Genomic DNA, 21,616 nt, shown 5'->3' with positions numbered 1-21,616 from the left:
GAGCAAGTGCCACCCTGGACACATGCTGCCCATGGACAACCCACCAGCTTTGCTGTTACTACATGGAGGATAGATGTGCATTGCTGCAGACTGGGCTGTATCATTCAATGGTGTGTAAGGGGACTGGAAGTGGGCATGTGCCTGGATGGGGAATCCCTCATCATGTCACAGCTCCTGCTGACACATGCAAGCCAGCACTGGTGGCAGGCCAGGCATGACTGTAGCACCCATTGGAAAACATGAGAGCAATGTGAGGTGGCAGTCCTGGAAGGGAACCCCATGAGTCTCCACAACTATGCTGAACACCTGCTGGGACAGGAATAAGTCAGGCCTGGACACAGACCTGAGGTCTTCAGAGTCACATAAACTAGGACACACTACCCACTGGTGCATGCAAGGTGGGAACTAAGGTTAGGCCGGATTGAACTGGGTTCCAGAACCCACTGGCACATGTGAGAGCCAGAACTCAGTATCAATCTGATAGAGGCTTATAGGAGCCAGCCAACTGGGATCAATCCATTTGATACTCACAACAGGAAATTCCAAATAAACATCTGATCTGGCCTGGAAACACATGTTGTAGATTGCAATCCACCTGTTGATGGCTTTATGAGACGGTAGAAAACAAATGCAAAGGCTCCAAAAAGACAAAGAGGCAACCTCTCTGATTCAACAGAGTAAGGTATTGGCCAAAAGCAAAATATGAAAACAAGAAAGGCTAAATAACACTATAGTATATATTCTCTAACAACCATCCCAATCTGTGGACCTATAAAAATAAAGGCACTAGGCCTGGTGGACTAGCATGGTAACTAAATCCTTCATCTCCAAGCAGCCAGGATTCTAAAAAAGTGCCAATTCATGTCTCTGCCACTATAGTTCCCATGCTGCTCCCTGCTGCTGGCCTGGGAGCACAGCCAAGGATGGCCCAGGCCCTTGGAAACCTGCAGCCACATGGGACACTCCCAAGCAGCTCTGGGCTCCTGGCTTCAGATCAGCTCAACTCCAGCCAGTGTGGCCCCTCGGGTAGTGAACCAGCAGACACAAGATCCTCTCTGTATCCCCATCTCACTGTCAATCGGCCCTTCAATGGAAAGAAATCGATCCTGGGGAAAGTCAGAGAGAATCAAATCCAAGATCAAGGAGACACAAGCTGGCAGAGCTCATGGAAGAGTTGAAGGGAATAGAGGTGAGGTAAAGGAAGAAAGCCTGGGGCAAGGGTTCCCGCCAGCCCAACTGTGTCCCTGCAGGGCCCATCCAAAAGCCTGCACAGTGCCGCCTAGAGGAGAAAAGTCCTCGCATTTCCCCCATCCCTGCTTGCACCACCTCCACATCCCTGCTACCCTACCTACACAGACACTTGGAGAAGACCAACTCCATGGACCACCAAGAGGCTTCCCCCATCAGGGCAGGGAAGTGGCTTGCCTAGTTGCCCAGCAACCGGGGCCTGGTGAGCCTCCTCCTGGGAGACACCCTCAGCAATGCAGCATATGCAGGCGTGCGCACTGTGTCAGTGGCTGCCTGCAGCCCCAGCTGCCTCCTCGTTGTGGGTGTTCAACCCTGGCCCCGTCAGAGCCCGAGGCCCCCACCCACCTTGTCAAGGTTGTTGGTGCCCCCTTCACAGGGCACGTGCTGCTAAGGACCCTCCAAACCGCGTGAGCCCACCTATGGCTCCTGTGATGCTCCCCAGATTCTGCTGTGTCTGGCCAGCATGCCCAACATGTACGCCCAGCACCTTGTGGCCTTGGATGGGTCCCAACAGGAGGCCCCAGCAGCCAGCAGGTCCCCCTACTGACTTTTCAGCTGTAGCTGGGGATCCTGCCCGTTCTCTCTCCCTGTGCCTCTTGGCTCAGCACCACACACTTTCACTTTCCCCTGCGGCTTTCCCAGAGCCAGTAACAGGGAGCTGGATGGGAAGTAGAGCAGAGACGACTTGAACCTACAGTCCTTAGGGAATGGCATCATGGACGGCAGCAGTTTCACCACAGCACTGGCCCCAGGACCGCTGTGTAGACCCCTTGCATACCTCAGACAATGTCTACATCCCAAGGGGTCCATCAGGTTGGCTGCCTTTCCTGCTCACTGCATAGTCTTGTCACTTAGGCAGGACCCTCACACACTGCACACACCTTCAGCTGCCTTCCCACAGTAGGTGCAGGTCCTGTTCCCTAGAGGGCATCGTTCACTTTGCCTTCCAATCTCTCCCCACAAAGGCTCGGACCCCTGCAACTTTCTTTGAAGGATTGGATATGAACAGTCTGTGTTATTCTTATGAGGGAGGTTTACGTAGAGGAGGAGAGGTTCCCTGCCCTAATGACCAGCATGGCCCGAGCTGAGACCATCGGAAACAAGGAACTTGTTCTAGCTGTGGTCCCCATACAGCTGCAGTGTGCCAAGGCTTTGGCCATCCTCAACTGCTTTCTGTGGCCACAAGCAGAGATCTGGAACATAAGTGGAACAATCAGCACAACATGCACTTGCTACAGGAAATGCCAGCACTTGTAGCCAGACCAGTAGGTCATTACGTCATCTTGCCTTCTCCAGTTGACTGATCCTTACAAGAACATTCTTCCATAGCAGAGATCAATTACTTGTTCAGGAATCAATACCAGATCCCAATGATCAAATGAGACACTCATTAGGATGCCAATCTAGGTCTAAATCTTTGCTTTTGCTCTTCTTCTTTTTTTTTTTTTAATTCCTTGATTGGAAATCACTAACATTGATAGGTCCTCCAGTTGCTGGTTCATTCACCAGATGACTGCAGGGCAAGGCCTGAGGCACACTGCATGCAGGTGCTTCCTCAGTGTCTCCCACATGGGAGCAGGAGCCCAAGGACTTGAATCATTTTCTGCTTTTCCCAGAACATGAGGTGAGACCTCGATGGGAACTGGAGTACTGGGAAATCAACCATCACACAAATGGGGTGCCAGACACAATGCCAGCTCAACTTTGGTTATTGATATCTTAAAAAGAATATTATGTTTTATTTGATTCATATTTATTTCTTTATTTAACTTAGGATTTATTGATGTTTACTGGAAGGGCAGATTTTTAGAGAGCAGGAGAAGTAGAGAGATCTTCCATCTGGCGGTTCATTCCTAAATTGGTCATAATAGGTCTGAGTTGATCTAAAGCCAAATTCCAGGAGCTTCTTCCTGGTCTCCCACATGGGTATAGCATTCATCAATGGAGCCATCACACCAGGCCCTTCACTTTTATCAAAAACATAACACGCACGCACACACAAAAACATTGAATGGTCAAATGTATTTTGCTTTGTGAGGCAGTCAGAAAGACACAGACCATCTTCTATTTACTGATTCATGCCTCCAGTGTGTGCACTGGTCGAGGCTAACACATGTGGAATCCAGCAGCCCCAAAGTTCATCCAGGTTTGATCTGGGTTTGGCAAGGACCCCAATCCTTGAGTCATCACCTGCTGCCCTGCCATGGTGTGCACGGGCAGAGAGGTTGCCTCAGGAGTGCAGCCAGGAGTGGAAGCCAAAGCCCAATGTGGGGTGGCAGTTTCAGTGTGTCCCCAGCTACAAGTCAACTGCTGTCCCATAGGCCTTCCCCTCCGTAGCTGACTTAACATCTGGCCCTAGGGCTGTATTGGGAGCTCAAAGAGGGAGAGAAGGCTTGGTGCAGTGTTTCAGCAGCCTAATAGTCCAATGGCATGCACCGGCAGCCCCTATGGCCATCAGCTTATATCCTGGCTGTTCCACTTGTGATCAAGTTGCCTGTTGATTTCCTGGGAAGACAGTGCAGGATAGCCTGAGCCCTTGGAACACTGCACCCATGGGGGAGACCTGGAAGAGGGTCTCCGGGGTTCAGATGTTCTCAGCTCTGGCCATTGTGGTCCTCTGGGAGTGAAGCAGCCAGCAGATGGAAGATCTCTTGCTCCATGTCTCTCTCTACCTTTGCCTTTCAGTTCTTCAAGAGACATCTTGTAGAAAAAGACCCCCTCCACTCTGGAGCAGGTGTTTAGGCTGCTGCTTGAGACACCTGCATCACTCCATCAGCATTCCTGGCTGTGGCTCCTGAAGCCAGCCGGCTTCCCACCAACAGAGCCTGGGAGGCTCAAGGAACTGGTTTCCTGCTGTTCTTGGGCAAGACCTCCATTGCGTTCCTGGCTCATGGATTTTGCCCCAGGCCAGCCCCAGTCATTGCAGCTCCATGTGAAATGAACCAGCAAATGGGAGCTCCCTTGATCTTTAATACATCCTCTTTGAGAAGGCCACTGATATAATTTCCAGGTCTCCTATTTTCCCTGTAGCACCAACTTTCAAGAAACATTTTGAAAATTCAATTCAATTCCCATGTGAACGAAAATGCCTGATTCCCATTAATCTTCAGGACCTACCAGTCCCCCTGAATCATGACACACACTGGACTAAAGAACTAGGCAAGTGAAAGACCACCCCTTTGCAGAAGGCCTTGCTCACTGGGTAGACCCTTCCTGGGAATGACCCCAAAGAGGCGAGGCATGTCAAAAATGAAAGAGGTGGGGTCTGGGGCCATAGGCTGCTGGCCCAATCCTCACCTTGTATGCCCACCTCAGGATCTTGGGATCCCTTAGAGCCAGAGCTCTGCTTCAAGTGCTTGCTGCTGCCCATCCCATGCAGCTCCCTGCTTGTGGCCGGGGAAAGCAGTCTAACATAGTCCAGGCTCTTGGGACCCTGCACCCACATGGGGCCCTAGGAAGAATCCCCTGGCTCCTGGCTTCAGATTGAGTCAACTTAGGACATTGGGGTATTGAACCAACAGACACGATCCATTCTAAATCTCCTTCTCTCTTTTCCTTCTCTGTGAATCTGCCCTTCAAAATCATAAGGAAATTCATTTTAAAAGGAGGAGGAGAGGAACAGGAGAGCAGGGGGAGTGGGAGCAGGAGGAAGTGGAGGAGATGGAAAAGGAAATTTATGATAAACATAAAAAGAAGAAGAGACGAAGATGGAGGAGGCACCAGTTTGCAGAGCTAATTAAGAGCTTGAGGAAAGCCATGAGATGGGAAGTAAGGGAAGTGAGCATTGGAGGATGATTCCCGTTGGCCGCTGTGTCTCCTCAGAGCCTTTCCCAAACCAGGCACTCATAAGTGCCAGAATCCTGTTGGAGGTCACACCCACAAGGGCACCTGCCCCCTCAGGGACACCACTGTGTGCCCCCTCGGGTATAAAAGTGATCGTGCTATCCCTGCCCTCCGTCCCCCATACCACACCTTCATACCCCTGGCTCACACACAGACATGTTGAAGGGGACTGACCTTGGACCAGAAAGCAGCTCCACACAGCAGGGATGGGAAGTGGCTTGCCTCGTTGCCCGGCAACCAGGGCGTGGCGCGCCTCCATCTCCTGGGAGACGCCCTCAGTGACGTGACACATGCGCACTCACAGGCACACAGGGCGGGCCACAGCCCCAGCTGCCTCGTCCTGTGGGCCTTGGATCCCTGGTGCTGGTTAGAAGCGCGGGCAGAGCTGGCCAGGGAATCTGGGACCAGGACCCCGGCTCTGCCCCGCCTAGTCATCCTGGAGCTGCTTGTGTGGGACACTTCCAGGTAAGGCTTTGTGTGCCAAGGACAGCCTCTCAGAAGCATTAGCTTTTTTAGAGCTTAAATAGCAGGGCTGAAAGAATTGCCCATGATGACGCTGCAAATGTGTGAGTCTTGCTAAATGGCTCTTTCTCCAATGTCAGGTAGTGAAGTTACAGTCTTTCTAACAGTCCTGTTTTATTAGCAGAGATATGTACTCAGTAACCAATACAAAAGTGACAATCCTGGCAATAATAGAACTATGTCATACGGACCAAATCAGTACAGATGATTTTCTTTAATTAATTTTGTCTGGAGGGAAGAGGTCAGTCAGTAAAGATCTCACAGTGGTATGAGATTTTATAGAGTATTGGGGGATGAATAAGAATTTAGCAGAAGCCAGACAGAGTATTCATAGAAAGGAAAATTGAGAAATCATGGACATACTGAATTTGTAGACTCCGCAATCATTTAAAAAAGATGCATTGATCAAGTTGAAATTGAGAAATAAAAATAGATAAAGCTGAAGAAGTGGGTAGGGCTAAATTATGGATTATCTTGAAGTTATGCTAAACAACATGCACTTTCCTCTGGTGCTTCTCAAACGTTATGCACAGTTGTCTCAGTAACCTGATTTTTTTTAAAGACTTATTTATTTTCATTGGAAAGGCTGATATACAGAGAGAAGGAGAGACATGAAGATCTTTTGTCCGATGGTTCACTCCCCAAAGAGCCACATTGGCTGGAGCTGAGCCAATTCAAAGCCAGGAGCCAGGAGCTTCTTTCCAGGTCTCCCAAGCAGGTGCAGGATCCCAGATGGGAAGCGGGGCTGCCAGGATTGGAACCAGCATCCATATGGAATCCTGGCACGTGCAACGTGAGGACTTAAAAAACTACGATATTGTGCTAGGCCCCTTCCATTAAGAAAAAAAAAATATTTTTATTGAAAAGTCAGATATATACAGATAGGAGGAGAGGCAGAGAGGAAGCTCTTCTATCCATTGATTCACTCCCAAGTGACTATCATGACTGGAGCTAAGCTGATCTGAAGCCAGCAGCCAGTAGCTTCTTCCAGGTCTCCCATGCAGCTGCAGGGTCCCAAGGCTTTGGGCCATGCTTGACTGCTTTCCTAGGTCACAAGCAGGGCAATAGATGGAAATTGGGGTGGCTGGGATGAGAACCGGGACCCAAATGAATGCCAGTACATGCAAGGCGAAATTTTATCCACTAAATTACCATACTGGGCCTGATATCTTCCATTCTATGGGCAAATGTCTGTAAAAAAAAAATCAGTACTTGAGGCTTTATCTGCTGCCCCATCCATGGTATGGACTGCTAGGAAACAATTGGAAGTGGAGCTAGGGTGCCAAATGGGCACATCAGTACCACATGTGGGCATTCCAAGTCGCATCTTAACCACATAACACCAAATAGCTACCCCTCTCCCTGGTCTCTAATCTGCATATTCCCTTGATGAGAAAAGTACCTTTCCCATGAAGTTGTGTGGACTACAAGGGGTTAACATCGACAAGGTGCTTTAGTCTACCATCTCCTTCTCCAGGGAAGTTTTCAGTGCTGACATTCAAACAGTTCATGGAAAATGTATATCTTGGGAAAATATGCATATATGTAAAGAGTGTTTTTTTGGAAGGGAACCAAATGAATCTTTGATGGCTGTATAAGTGAGTCACGATCCATACAACCAAAATCTCGTATTGGTTCAGAGGATATGGACAGCTTCTCCCTCGCGCCAAATGTTCTGTTGCTATGAACTTTTGGAAATTCTCTCTCTCTCTCTCTCTCTCTCTCTCTCTCTCTCTCTCTCTCTCTCACACACACACACACACACACACACACACACACTCCATGATGTCATAAGACTTTCTCCACCCCTCCACAGATCACTTAGAATCACTGAGTCAGGTAATCCATGGAGACCCAACTTAACTTTGGGACTTAAGCAATAACAGCTCACTGCATAGCAGGGGCTCTAACACCTCACTTTATCCTCTCAGGCCCTTGACGAGGCAACGGAGCCCCTGAGAACCTAGAACAACCATCTGAAACATATTGCATGTAACTGGCTCTATGCGGCTGTGGAAGACTTCACTGTATTCTTTATCATTGATTCTATCCTCCCTTTATGGGCTTTAATAAATGTTATAGAAGAAAGAATGCCACAGCATGTCCCTGATTATTCCTCCTCCAAGGCCAAACTGGAAAGTTTCTGTCACTTAATGAAATTTTTGTTGCACTAAGTACCCAGAGAACACAACGTGGTTGCTCACCAAAGCCACAGGCCAAGGTTGACCTTGCTGTCAGCTATAGTGGGGTATTGGAGAATGGCACCTGCAGTAGTGTGTTTTCTGTAGCTTCAACAAAATACTGGGGGCTAAGTAACATATAAAGGAGAGAGGTAGGAACAGCTACTGTGGTAAAGAGAATTAAGCATTAAGTTTTCTCCACCTCTCCACATTGTCATGCTTAGGCTTACACGTCTGGCACTTGTACCTTGGAGGGAAACAGTTAAATCACGTCCAGACCACAGTGGTGCCTAACACTATTGTTTCGAAGGTTTTGTACACTGTATACCATGATAAAGTTTTGCACTGAGCAGCATTTTACACCTGGTGAAAGCATGCTGGGTCATGTTATTCCTGAGTACTGCCCTAGGAGGTGGAAGTGCATGTTGTTATCCTCACACTGCATATGAAGAAGCTGAAGATGTAAGGGGTGAAAGGGCTTCCTTTAGGGACCAGAAGCAAAGGCCAGAGCTTGAGTTCAGATGCGGGCTTCCCACACCTTGTCTACTGCATCTCTGCAGTCGTCGTGGCTGCCTCTTTTCACAACGAAGGAAACCTAATTGGTATTGATGGCTTTTGAGTGTGTGTGCTGGCTGAGGGAAATGAGGATTTAACCTCTCAGCTTCAAAAAGCAATGATTTTGATTTGTAAGTGTAATTGTTGTGTTGTTAATGGCCTTTATTAGTTTTTGCACAACTTTTTAGCAACATTAATTGAAATCAATAGAAAAGAAAAATTCAGCAAGCCCACCACCCAAATCAAACTGTGATTTTTCCACGATTCTCTGCCAGCTCTTGGCTATGCACTGACCCACTTCTTATAGGACTGGGAACTTTATCATTGTTACAGTTTCCCATTGTGCTATTTGTTCTGCTTTATTAGAAGCATTGCTCATGCTGCTCAACAGTCTTTGCAATCAGTTCTTTCATGGCTCCACCATATGTCAGTAAGGTTGGACACACCAAATTTACTTAGCTATTTCCCTGTAATTTGATGTTAGGGGTGGTAGTTTGTGTTTAACACCAGCTTTTTTGCTACCTTCTAATTCTGACCCAGAAAATGTGGGAGCACGAGGGGACATTTCAAATTTTCTGGGAAAGGGGAATTAAATTAAAAGGTTGGTTGTGGTAGGCATTTAACTTAGCAGTTAACATTTTTTTTTCAACATTTATTTTAGTTTTGTTAGAAAGTCAGACACACAGAGAGGAGGAGAGACAGAGAGGAAGATCTTCCATCCAGTGATTCACTCCCCAAAGTTGCCGCAATGGCTGCAGCTCAGCCAATCCAAAGCCAGGATCCAGGAGATTCTTCCAGGTCTCCCACACGGGTGCAGGGTCCCAAGGCTGTGGCCATCCCTGATTGTCCTCCCAGGCCACAAGCAGGGAGCTGAATGGAAAGTGGGGCTGCCGTCATTAGAACCGGCACCCATATAGGATCCCGGCACATGCAAAGTGAAGACTTTGGCTGCTAGGTTACCACACCAGGCCCACAATAAACATTTCTCAGGACACCAACATCTCATATCAAAGTAATGGGTGAAAAATCAAATCTCCCCAATTCCAGCCTCATCCCAGTATGGATCAGGGTGGCATCAAGCAATGCTTATGTACCTCAGCTCTTGACCCATCCAGATCCCTGCTTGTGGCCTGGGAAAGCAGCTGAGTACAGCCCAAAGCTTTGGGACCCTTGTACCCCTATGGGAGACCCTGAAGAAGCTCCAGGCTCCTGGCTTTGGTTTAGCTCAGCTCCAGGAATTTCAGCTGCTTGGGGAATGAATCATTGGACAGAAGATTTTTCTCTTTGCTTTTCCTTCTCTTTGTATATTTGACTTTCAAATAACAATACATTTTAAAAAGTTAAATTTCTTTTTTGCAAACAGATACGAGATTCACTCATAAGATTTCCTTTTTTTTCTTGATAGTCAATAAGTTTGTTAATAAACCTGTCTACAGAACACTTGTCTGAAAGGATCTCTTGTGTTGTATATCCAATCCATTATTCCCATACAAGTGATATCTCAATCAGTTGTTTTCATACAAATGACATCAAATCTATTGTCATCCTACAAACCCCCCTTCTCTATTTTGTAAATTAAGCTTGAATATAGGTTTTTCATAATACACTTTTTCATGAACCTTTGAAGATCCCTGTATGCATAGATTTCAATTTCTTGCATTAAAATATCTTAATTTCATTTTCCACAAGCTTTAAAATATCACCTATTTATTGTAAGATAAAGAGAAAGAGAAACAAGACTTGCATCCACTGAGTCACAACCCCAGTGACTTCAATGGTCAGCCCTGGGCCAGGCCAAAACTAGTAGCCTGAACTCCATCTGGGTATCCTACACAGTACAGGGAGACAAGGACTTGGACCATCTTCTGCTGCTTTCCCAGGCACATTAGCAGGGAGCTAGATGGACGTGAAGTAGCAGGGATCCTAACCAGTGTCAGCATTGCAGGCCTTGGCTTACCCACTGTGCCACAATGTCAGATACTCCATGAAGTTTTTGAAATATGTTTGTATCATGATTGGCTCCAGTCACCAGGACTCGGGTGCTGCCAGCCCCCTAAAATGTCGGAGAAAAGAAATACCAGAAAATTGTTTATTTCATGGCCTAGAATTTTAATTTCTTTCACAGCTTTTGGTGGGCTCATTAAATCTGTTTGAGTATGTTTTTCGGATATGGCATCTAGAGAATGGGTCAACTGACTACATTAAGAGCCTTTACCACCTTAGCTTCCATCATACTGAAAGCAAGCATGCTGAGAAAATCTAGGGAAGGTGAAAGGGCTAGCTTAGTTATAAAAACGTTTGCAACTTGCAGTGATAAGTGGACTCCTTCACATCCTGCAGCACAGGTCACTTTGCTCCTAGCATGGGTGTGGCTGCTTGCAGAACTGTGAAGCTTCAAATTGGCATCATCCCACTTCTGTCTGATCTGGCATGTTTCAATATCTGTTAGGCTTCAATCCAAGAATCTTCTCTTTCCCCGTTGCTCAGGAATTTTTCAGCTTGACCTTTTGGACCCAACATAAAGCCTCTGGTGAGTTTGATAATTCCAACAATTTAAAATATGCCATCAAATAGACACATGGTGGGATTACTACCAGGCTGGGCATTGCAGTTATGCTGGTGTAGGTCTCCTGTTGGTCTAGGTCTCCAGCTGTAAAGGAACAGAGCCCTGGAGGGTCACTCACTTCTGCCACAGAGACCGAGAAGCAGAAGACATGGTGCACAGGCCTGAGAGCCACACGTACTTGGACTTAAATCCTGGCTCTCAGTCTCCCTTGTTGATTGGGCAGCTCCTCTTCTGTTTCTTCACCTGACAAATGGCATCAATAACACTTGCCTAGTGATTGTCCTAAGAGTTAATTGCTGTGACAAAGCTGATTAAGCTGCTACTTGTGACTCACTTTGAAGTGTTGGTTAATATCCTGGTGGCTCCACTTCTGCTCTGCTCCCCACTAATGCTCCTGGAAGATGGTTCAAGTACCTGGGCTCCTCCCACACACATATGGAAGACCTGGGTGAAGCTCCTGGTTCATCATGAATCAGATCTGGAAGTTGGGGACTTGTAGGGATATTGGGGCCTCCTACTCCCTCTTATGGTGACAGTAGATGAAGATTCTCCTCTCCATTTCAAATAAATAAATTACCAACGGAAAAAAAAAAACAGAAAAAAGTGCTGGCATACGATAAGTTGGCATATGATGAGTATATGATTAGTATTGGTTTCCTTTCCATTCTCTGAGGAGTACTAGTTCAAGTATGTGATATCTATGTGTGACAAAACAGGCATGTACGGTGATCAACAAGAAGAAACAGAGAGTTTGAATCTACATATCTGGCACAGATTTAGTCAGCTTCTCTCTATTACACAAAGGAGAGTACTCTGCACACACAGATGGCTCAATGTGCCCATTCCCTGCAATGCTTCCTTCTGTGCTACAGTTTGATTACAACATTATTCCTAACCATTATCATCAAAATGCATTGAGGTCTCTGGTGTTTTGCGTACATCTTCCATGAAGAGCAAAGACAAAGTCCACAGATAATCAAGCTTGATGTACAGTCCAATTTCTTGACACAACCTTTAGAATAATGGGCTTCTCAGGCTTGAGGAATCCTTGGGTGGTTAATTTCAGGGGAATCTGCAACAATGAAGTAAACATACAGAGAAGCAGAGAATTAAGCACAACCAATAACAGAAGCAAAACAGAAAAGCTACAAGAATAACAATACTGAAAAACGCTAACATGATTCCTGACTATATGGTTGACACATTTAGAAAAATCTCATGAAGTTACTTTTTCTATGTTGAAACATAAATTGCTCTTGAGTGGGCAACACATTTTAAGTGTATAAATGGATCTGAACTTAGGCAAAAAAATTCCAACTTTGTGATGCAAAAGAAAGCATGTGCTTGTTTGTTTCTAACATCCCCTCTTGTGTTCCAACTGTACTGTTAATGGCAATTAGGAAAACCTGGTAGTTCTGAAGAGCTTTCATGAATCCTCTTCACGTCATTCTCAGGGATCCATCCATTTAGTATGGGGCAGCAGGCAATAGTTCTCATCTCAGTAAGGGGATGAGAGTTGCAGCAACTGCTCACAACATGAGCAAGAGCAGCATGAAGATGGCTGGAAGCCTGCCAAGCAGGAGGCATCCCATAGCACATGTGGCAGAGACCTGCTTTCCCCAAGTGATGACTCCATTTCTTCACACACTTATAAATTACACACTGAATTTCAGTTGGTGACCAATTCTACTCTCCTAGGTTCCTCTGTAAAAACCATAGTGAAATCAGGGACATTGATGTATGTCCTGATTTAGATTGATATCAACATAATGAAACCAGGAGAGTCCCTCGCTGCATTTCTCTCTCTGATCAGACACATGAGGCCACAGAAAGAGAAAAATTATCAGAATGCGTTAAAGGGATAACCCATAACTCTGCACATGGCACAGAAATTGGAAGAGGAAAGGGACGATTATTGGGGAGTGGATAGTGGGGCAGTTCTTCAGTCCAGAAATACAAGTAGTCAAGAGTGTTGCCATAAAATTCTCTTCTTCACAACTCACAGGGCAACATCCCTGAGGCTGATAGTGGGAATGACTGAAACTCAGAAAGTTCCCTCCAGAATCCAGCTAGTCACTCTGAGCAGTGACCTCTAGGGATTTGATCTGAAACATTGAATTTACCACATTGTTTCTGAAATGTATTGAGCACTCTAGGAAGAAATGATTTGATTAGCACACATTATTGATACAGAATAATGGGCCACACTCCGATGTCTCAATACGTCTACCAGCATGTATTGATCAAGTCAGATTAATTAGCACAGACATTGTACATCACTGCTTTTACACTTGGGGCCTTTAAGTTCTTCTAGCTCTTTATTAAAAAAGAAAACAAAAACCTGTTAGTATGAACTGCAGTCACCCAGCAGAATGTGATGTGGAGCATTCGCAATTATACCTTCCATTTAGCCATGTTGGGACCTGTTGTCCAATCTTGAAAACACTACCTCTCTTCAATATTCTCCACAACTGCACAGCAATTCTCATAGGCTTTCTTCAAAATAGCCATCATAACTCGCAGGAGGTTACTTTTCATTGTCATTTTGACTTGCATTACCTGGTGACTTGAAATATTGACAATTTACTCATATTCTTTATTCTATTTGGAAATTCTGTGGAGAACTGTCATTAATTTCTCAGTTTTTGATCAAGGTGTTTGGGGTTTGCTGTTGAGTTCCTTATATGATCTGGAAAATGATGAACAGTGTTTAAATATCCTCTCCCTGTAATATACCTTAAGAATCAATGTGGAATTCCTGAAGAGGCATCCCACAGTGTGCTCATGTGGATGTAAAATGTCAGCCATTGGTTCTCACTGGTTCAGTACCATAGATTGCCATTTAAATAGCAAGAATGTATCAGAAGAAAGTTTTTAAAAGAGATTGGCATACTTAGGGGATATTTATTCTAGTAAATACACACAATAAAAAATAAAAATGTCACCATGAGGACGACCTCATTTAATCAAATATTTTTATTAGTATTATTGAGAAACTACTAAGAATGTTATATTGTGTGATCCAGCTAAACAAGGGATGAGAGGACTAAAAGGAGATGGAGAGAGAAGATTAAGAAGAAACAGAGAGTTTGAATCTACATATCTGGCACAGATTTAGTCAGCTTCTCTCTATTACACAAAGGAGAGTACTCTGCACACACAGATGGCTCAATGTGCCCATTCCCTGCAATGCTTCCTTCTGTGCTACAGTTTGATTACAACATTATTCCTAACCATTATCATCAAAATGCATTGAGGTCTCTTGTGTTTTGCATACATCTTCCATGAAGAGCAAAGACAAAGTCCACAGATAATCAAGCTTGATGTACAGTCCAATTTCTTGACACAACCTTTAGAATAATGGGCTTCTCAGGCTTGAGAAATCCTTGGGTGGTTAATTTCAGGGGAATCTGCAACATTGAAGTAAACACACAGAGAAGCAGAGAATTAAGCACAATCAATAACAGAAGCAAAACAGAAAAGCTACAAGAATAACAATACTGAAAAACGCTAACATGATTCCTGACTATATGGTTGACACATTTAGAAAAATCTCATGAAGTTACTTTTTTCTATGTTGAAACATAAATTGCTCTTGAGTGGGCAACACATTTTAAGTGTATAAATGGATCTGAACTTAGGCAAAAAAATTCCAACTTTGTGATGCAAAAGAAAGCATGTGCTTGTTTGTTTCTAACATCCCCTCTTGTGTTCCAACTGTACTGTTAATGGCAATTAGGAAAACCTGGTAGTTCTGAAGAGCTTCCATGAATCCTCTTCACGTCATTCTCAGGGATCCATCCATTTAGTGTGGGCAGCAGGCAATAGTTCTCATCTCAGTAAGGGGATGAGAGTTGCAGCAACTCCTCACAACATGAGCAAGAGCAGCATGAAGATGGCTGGAAGCCTGCCAAGCAGGAGGCATCCCATAGCACATGTGGCAGAGACCTGCTTTCCCCAGGTGATGACTCCATTTCTTCACACACTTATAAACTTGCAAAAACTACTCTGAATGTTCCTAATATCGTGGTTTCCAATTCTACTCTCCTAGGTTCCTCTGCAGAAAACATACTGAAGTCAAGGAGATAAATATTAAATGCAACTTTAACTCTAGACATAAGTTTCCTAGGGCCTTCCCTGGTAGGAATCAATGTGCCCATACTCTGTAATGACACTCTGCCACAGCTCGTCACAGGACCAAATCCAGAGAAAGATGGAAAAAGATGAACACTGGACAGCTCCTCACAGCCACTGGAACTGGGATTTTCAGCAGCCATTCCACACAATCACATGGCAGTTCAAGCCTCTGTTACTGCATTTTCATGGTATTAACAGTTTGCATTTGAAGATAGAATCAACAGGGCTATAAACGGAAACACCCTGGGAGAGGAATTAAAAACACTAAAACAAAAGTAATCGTAAAAATAATAATATTCACCTGAGGGTTACAAAACTATGTGCTTCAGAACATCAAAATATAACAATTAATTTGCCTTCTGAGCCATAGGCAAAGTCACAGATTAGTTCTCATCTATCTTGATCATCACATTGGAGTTCTGAAACAAACCCAACACATGTGATGCTGATGATCAAATAGAATGAGCTATTGATACTCACTGATTCGGTTCTATAACTTCTCTCATTAATAGACATGAAGGTAAAAGATCATTGTTTACTATGAACACAGCCAGTGATCATATTTAAATTTGAAATTCCATTTGTACACATCCATTGGAGAAATACTCAGAGATCTCTTGACAGTATAGTTTCAAATAAATTTCAAATCAAAATCAAATCATTCTATAAGCATGTTTTTTGCATGCTGTCCCTGGGATGAGCCCATTAAAGCATATTATTGAAGATTTATTCAAGGACACAAGTGACACTCAAGAGTATAGATTTGAGAAAGCATTCAGAGATGTAGGAAGAACAGAACCAAACCTCATGATTCAATGCAAAATATTCCATTCAAACACAACAACAGTTTTTTTTAAGTTGCCAGAAAAGCATTCTCACTACATGAAGTACACTAACCTGAGTTTCCTCACAAGGCTTGAAGGAGAAGTTCTGCATTAATCTGATGAGAGCAAGTTTTAAATTGATGAGAGCAAACCGCCTGCCAATGCAATTCCGAGGACCAGCTCCAAAGGGAAGGTATGCATAAGGATTGATGTTGTCCTTGTTTTTCTTATTGAACCTGATTCCACAACAGAAATGAGCACACATTAGTGATGCTTAGAACCACAAGAATCACTTAGTTGGAGTTATCAATTGGACCTGTGAAATAATTATAGCTTGGCCATTCAAATCTTAGTGTGATTGAGCTTTAAGAGTTTTAAATTGGAGAGCTGTTCCATTTAGCAATTGCCCTCACCACACAGGGCTTTTCTGTCTTGTTGGTGAGATAATGTGAGTGCTGTTTAAAAAGACACCTTTGCACCTTAAAATTACATGAAAGGTGGTGATGAGTTCACATTTTGGAACACATATGGGAAGTAAGGATGGTGGAAGGGAAAGCAGGTTCCTGCTTCAACTGACAACCATGTGGACATATGTTAACTAAGGAAGAAGATGATGTCTCCTAGTATCTAAACAAAACTTGCCCCCCATTTTCTCTGTTCTCCAACCTCCTTCCCACCTGTCTTCCTCCTCATTCTCTTTCACCTTTCTTTCACTTCACTCCTTATCCATATACATATTCTCTTTCCAAATTCTGCATCAAATACTCTGACATTGCTCCTCTCTAGCATACTCCTCTCTTGCCACAATTGTTTAAGTGAGATACTGACATGACATCTGACGCTATCACACCTTGATAACATCAGTGCTATGTATTTCTGCAATCAGGCCATAAATTATTAGAATATAAAGCTATCATTTGTTCATATAATTACTGAATAATTGATGGTATTGAGAAGATAATGTTTATACTGAAAAATTACCATGGAATATTGTTCTTTGATTTTAAAATACAGTTACAGTTTTGTACAATATTCTTATGGTTCTATAGATTTTTGTATTTGAAAGATTAATCTATCATTTTGGGGGGGAAGCCAGATAAACATATAAGAGGAGTGACAGAGAGGAAGATCCCCATCTGCTCTTTGACTCCCAAAGTGTCCACATTGGCTGTAGCTGTCAATTCAAAGACAGGGACCAAAAGGCTCCTCTAAGTCTTCCACACAAGTGCAGGTTCACAATGCCCTGGTCCATCCCTGATTGCTTCCCAGGACACAAGCAAGCAGCCGGATAGGAAACAGGGCTTCCAGTCACTAACCAGCACTCACATGAAATCCTGGTGCGTACAAGGCACAGACTTCAGCTGCTATGCCAACATACTGTTGCAATATTGGTTGCTTTGCTCACAATATCTTATCAACAGAGGGAGGGCAGTAAATATTTTAGTCACAATAGCATATCATCAGAGCAATGTAGTGTATGAGAGACCTGACATATGTTGTGGGTATTTGTATAAGTATTTGGCCCATGCAGATGCAGAATAAATGCCCCCATAGACTTGTGTTTCTCTGTTACATATGAGAATATTTCAAACATTCTCCAGCTTCAACATTGATAACATGCAGTGTTCTCATTGTTTGGCCCAAGCACTGACACTTAAAGGTTGATGACTAAAGTAACCGAAGAGAACCCTACGGACTTACCACCTAGCATGAATGAAGCTACAGAAAGTAGAAGTCCTGACCTCAGGACACAAAGAATTCATCGCTTTGAAAACAAAGGGTTATGTGAACATTAATTTACTTGACACATAATTACCACATTAGCACTCTGTGCCATCAGTAGGGCCAACATGCCCACAACAAAATTTCTGTCATCAGAAAGTCATGTGTAGGCGATAAAAATGTCTGCATCCCAAGACTTTGGACTTGCCAGCCAGTGTTCTACAAATTTCTTCATTTTTCCTTACCAAGACAACAATGGTAGCTGATCAACCATTTCCAAAGTGTACAATGTCCAAAAGCATGACCTATATCACTACTTCCAAGCATAGCAAACAGCTTTGAGAGCCAGAGACTTCAAACTGAAAGAAGGATTCACTCACTACTAAGTAAGCGTGTGGGCTGCCACAAGACAGAAACTAGAACCAGGACCAGTGCACACAGACCTGACTGACTCTTCTGTCCATCCTCGATGAGGACTTCTCATTAGCACACTCTGTGGTTTTACAATTGCTTTACAGGAAGAGGGCACCGGATTCAAGGTGGAAAACTTTTCTATAAGTACAGTGACATTTCACAGCCAAAGTAATTAGCATAGGAAAACCGGGAAGAATTTTTTAAAAGCCTGTACACCTAAAATAAACTACAGCTAACAAATTATGGCTAAATACAAATATTACCAAAAATATATGAAGATTTATATGTGTATACTTTCTGTTCATATCAGTAGAAGACAACATCCAGGATCTACCTTAATACACAATCCACACACTCAAGTTCCTAATAAAAATCACATAGCATTTTCAGAGCCTCCTGTGTAATTTAAGCTCACGAGATGCAATAACCCTTTGGATTTAAGGATGACAATAGTACCCTTTCTCCAGTTACCACTTTGAACAATTTTGAAAACAATCATTATTTTTCCGTAAGAAAAACTACTAAAAATAATGGATACAAATGATTCTATTCTCACGAGTTCCTTGTCTTCACAGATTTACCACATACGCTTGAGCCAGATTGTTTCCACATAGGTTCCCCTTTCCAGGGATCCCGTACCTTTCAGGGCAGAATTCACAAGGCTCTGTCCAGTACTTCGGATTTCGGTGGAGGACATAGATTGGAATTACCACAATTGTCCCTTTGGGAATGAATATCCCATTTATTTCAATGTCCTTCTTGCATGTCCTCTCAAATCTGCTACCAATTGGGTATAATCTGAGTGATTCATTCACCACCATGTCCAGATATTCCATCTGCATGACAGCATCATATGTGGCAAGTGTCTGGGTAGAAAGAAACAGATTTTGACAAAATGAGATTTGAAATTACAACAGATGTGTCCTCCATCCTGTTCAATGAACAGTGCATTCAGATGTGGAAAGTGGTTGTGAACAAGATTTTGAGTACAAACTCCTAACCAGGCCCAGAAAACATGAACATGGCATTACAAAACTCATGCTGTCTCATGTGTATGAAAGAGATAAACAATGGGCCTGGCATGGTTGCCTAATGACTAACGAACACGCCATGCATGTGCCAGGATCCTCTATGAGAGGTGGATCTAAACAGGTCAGTCCCACTTCTCCTCCAGTTCCCTGCTTGTGGCCTGGGACAACAGTTGAGGACAGCCCAAGGGCTTGGGACTCTGCACCCACATGGGAGACACAAAAGAATCTCCTGGTTCTTGGCTTCTGATTGGTTCAGTTCTGGCTGTTGCAGCTACTTCAGAATCAATCATCGGATGAAAGATCTTCCTCTCTGTCTCTGGCTCCTCTCTGTATGTCTGACTTCCAATTAAAAAAAAAAGAAAACAAGGACCCAGCACGGTGGCGCAGTGTTTAAGGTCCTCGCCTTGCACACCTGGGATGCCATATGGGCGCTGGTTATAATCCCGGCAGCCTCCCTTACCTTCCAGCTCCCTGCCTGTGGCCCAGGAAAGCAGTCGAGGGCAGCCCAAAGCTTTGGGACCCTGCACCCGCGTGGGAGACCCGGAAGATGCTCCTGGCTTCGGATCAGCATAGCAACGACCATTGCGCTCACTTGGGGAATGAATCATCAGAAGGAAGATCTTCCTCTCTGTCTCTCCTCTCTGTATATCCACCTTTCCAATAAAAAAAACAATAATAAAAATAAATCTTTAAAAAAAAACCAAATAATTTTTAGAAAGGCAGATTTACAGAGTAGAACACTGTGCTTAAAGAAAATATGCCAAGTCACAGTCACCTCTCAGAGATAGGCTACAGCACTGCCAACACTGTGGAAAATTAAACGCAGAGAATCCCTTAATCTGCCTCAGAATTTTCTCCTCAAAAATGCTGATTAGAAACTGCTTTGACCCCATGTAAAATATCTGAAAGGGCCAACATTGGCATGTAGCAGGTGGAGCCATCACTTGCAATAACACCATCCCTCATGAGGGTCAGGAGGTATCTATTCCATTTTAATCCATCTCACAGATAATGATCAGGAAAGGCAACATAGTGCATGCCACGACTTTCTATCCCTGTCACCATTGAGGGAGACAATAAGCAACTCTGATCCTGCTTTCATCCTGATGTCACACTTGTCATTGTGGACAGAAAAGAGTGGCAAGAAAATGAAAGTTCTCTCTGTCCCTCCTTTTCTGTTTTTGCTTTCTCTGCATTCGTCTCTCAAAATAAATGAAGAAAGAAATAGTTTTTCTAATTGTCCTACTAGGACGCCCATTATTTTTATATACATGTTAATATGACAATAAATTCAGGTCAAGTGAGGTTCTACAGAGAAAGCAAACCACTTTCACTCCACATATTATTTCTAGAACAGTCCCTCATGTATAGCTTAAGGCTATGTTTTCTGGCCATCAAACAGCCATGCCACGCTAGATTCCAGGCTCCTTCACCATCAAGAGCAGACACCCTGAATCATCTCTTGTCTTCTTTAACACTGGTGGTGTGAATGGAGGATGAGTGTGCCAGGAAGCAGAGCACAGTCTACCTCCCCATGCCAGTTCTGCACAGCCCAAGCCAGCCTCACTCACCCAGCAGCACAACCAAAGTTCAGCCAATGGAAGCAGAGCTAATGACCACAGACTTGAGTAACAAAGACTCCTTCTAGCTGCCAGTATGGATTCTTGTAACAGACATGCAGGACAAACACTGATTTACAAAATTGTTATAGTGCTGTGAGTAGCACCTTCAGCCCTTTTTCAAAATGAGTTTTTCTCTTTAGATCATTCCTTTACTTGTAAATGAAGTATCTTCACTGCATCCTTTGCAAGCAGTCCCCTGAACAGTGCTCTGGAAGCATTCTATCAAGACACTACTCCTGCCCCACAGTGCACCCATCCCAAGTACCACTCATTCACTCACCTTACTGGAAAAAGCTGCATCAATCTCCTGCTGCAGTTTCTGCTGAACATCAGGGTGAGTGGCCAATAAATATGTGATGAAAGAAAGAATATTGGTAGTGGACTCATAGCCACCAAAAAGAAAGGTAATTGACTGGGCTACCAATTCTGTATCAGTCAGAGCTAACAAGAGAAGAAAAGCATTTTAAGCAGAGTTGGTCACTGTGAATCACCCTATAGTAGATGAAAAATTCCATATATGAACAGATGTTATTATACATCAAGTTAAACTACTGCCTACAAAAACAGCATTGGATTTGACTGCTGGATTCACGTCCAGGTTCCTGATTCCAATTCAGCATTCTGGTACAGATTCTGGACAGGAAAAACATGTGGCTCCACTACTTGTGCCCCTGAACAGGCACAGGAGATTTCAACATAGTTCCAGGTTCCTGGATTATCCCTGCCCAGCCTCAGCCATGGCAGCCATGTGTGGAATCAAGCAGTGATGGAGGAATACTCACTCTCTGGTTCCCACTTTAATTCTTATTTTAAATAAATAAATAAATAGTTAATGGAACAAAACCTTTACAAAAGTTTCAAAATTCTTGTAGGAAGAAAACTGTGTAGTACCCAACAGATTGGCTCAATTGGCTAATGCTTCACCTCCCATTGCCAGCATCACTTATGGGTG

The 21,616-nt window shown here is 43.9% G+C and overlaps 1 protein-coding gene across 1 annotated transcript in view; it reads right to left on the bottom strand.

Moving 5' to 3' along the window:
• Positions 1 to 14,171: 14,171 nt before the first annotated feature.
• The window catches only part of LOC121156615 (cytochrome P450 3A6-like), a 30,482-nt gene continuing 23,037 nt past the window's right edge, over positions 14,172 to 21,616 (bottom strand). The window contains 4 exon segments of the mRNA XM_040980408.1: positions 14,172 to 14,324; positions 15,949 to 16,111; positions 18,651 to 18,877; positions 20,945 to 21,105. Coding sequence (XP_040836342.1) covers positions 14,229 to 14,324; positions 15,949 to 16,111; positions 18,651 to 18,877; positions 20,945 to 21,105 — 647 coding nt within the window. The 3' untranslated portion in view covers positions 14,172 to 14,228.

Source organism: Ochotona curzoniae, unplaced genomic scaffold, assembly GCF_017591425.1.
Source record: "Ochotona curzoniae isolate NIBS_2020 unplaced genomic scaffold, NIBS_Ocur_1.0 contig_3437, whole genome shotgun sequence".
Taxonomy (NCBI): Eukaryota; Metazoa; Chordata; class Mammalia; order Lagomorpha; family Ochotonidae; genus Ochotona; species Ochotona curzoniae.
Note: the sequence above shows the minus strand (reverse complement) of the source record. Positions and strands in the feature narration are given on the sequence as shown.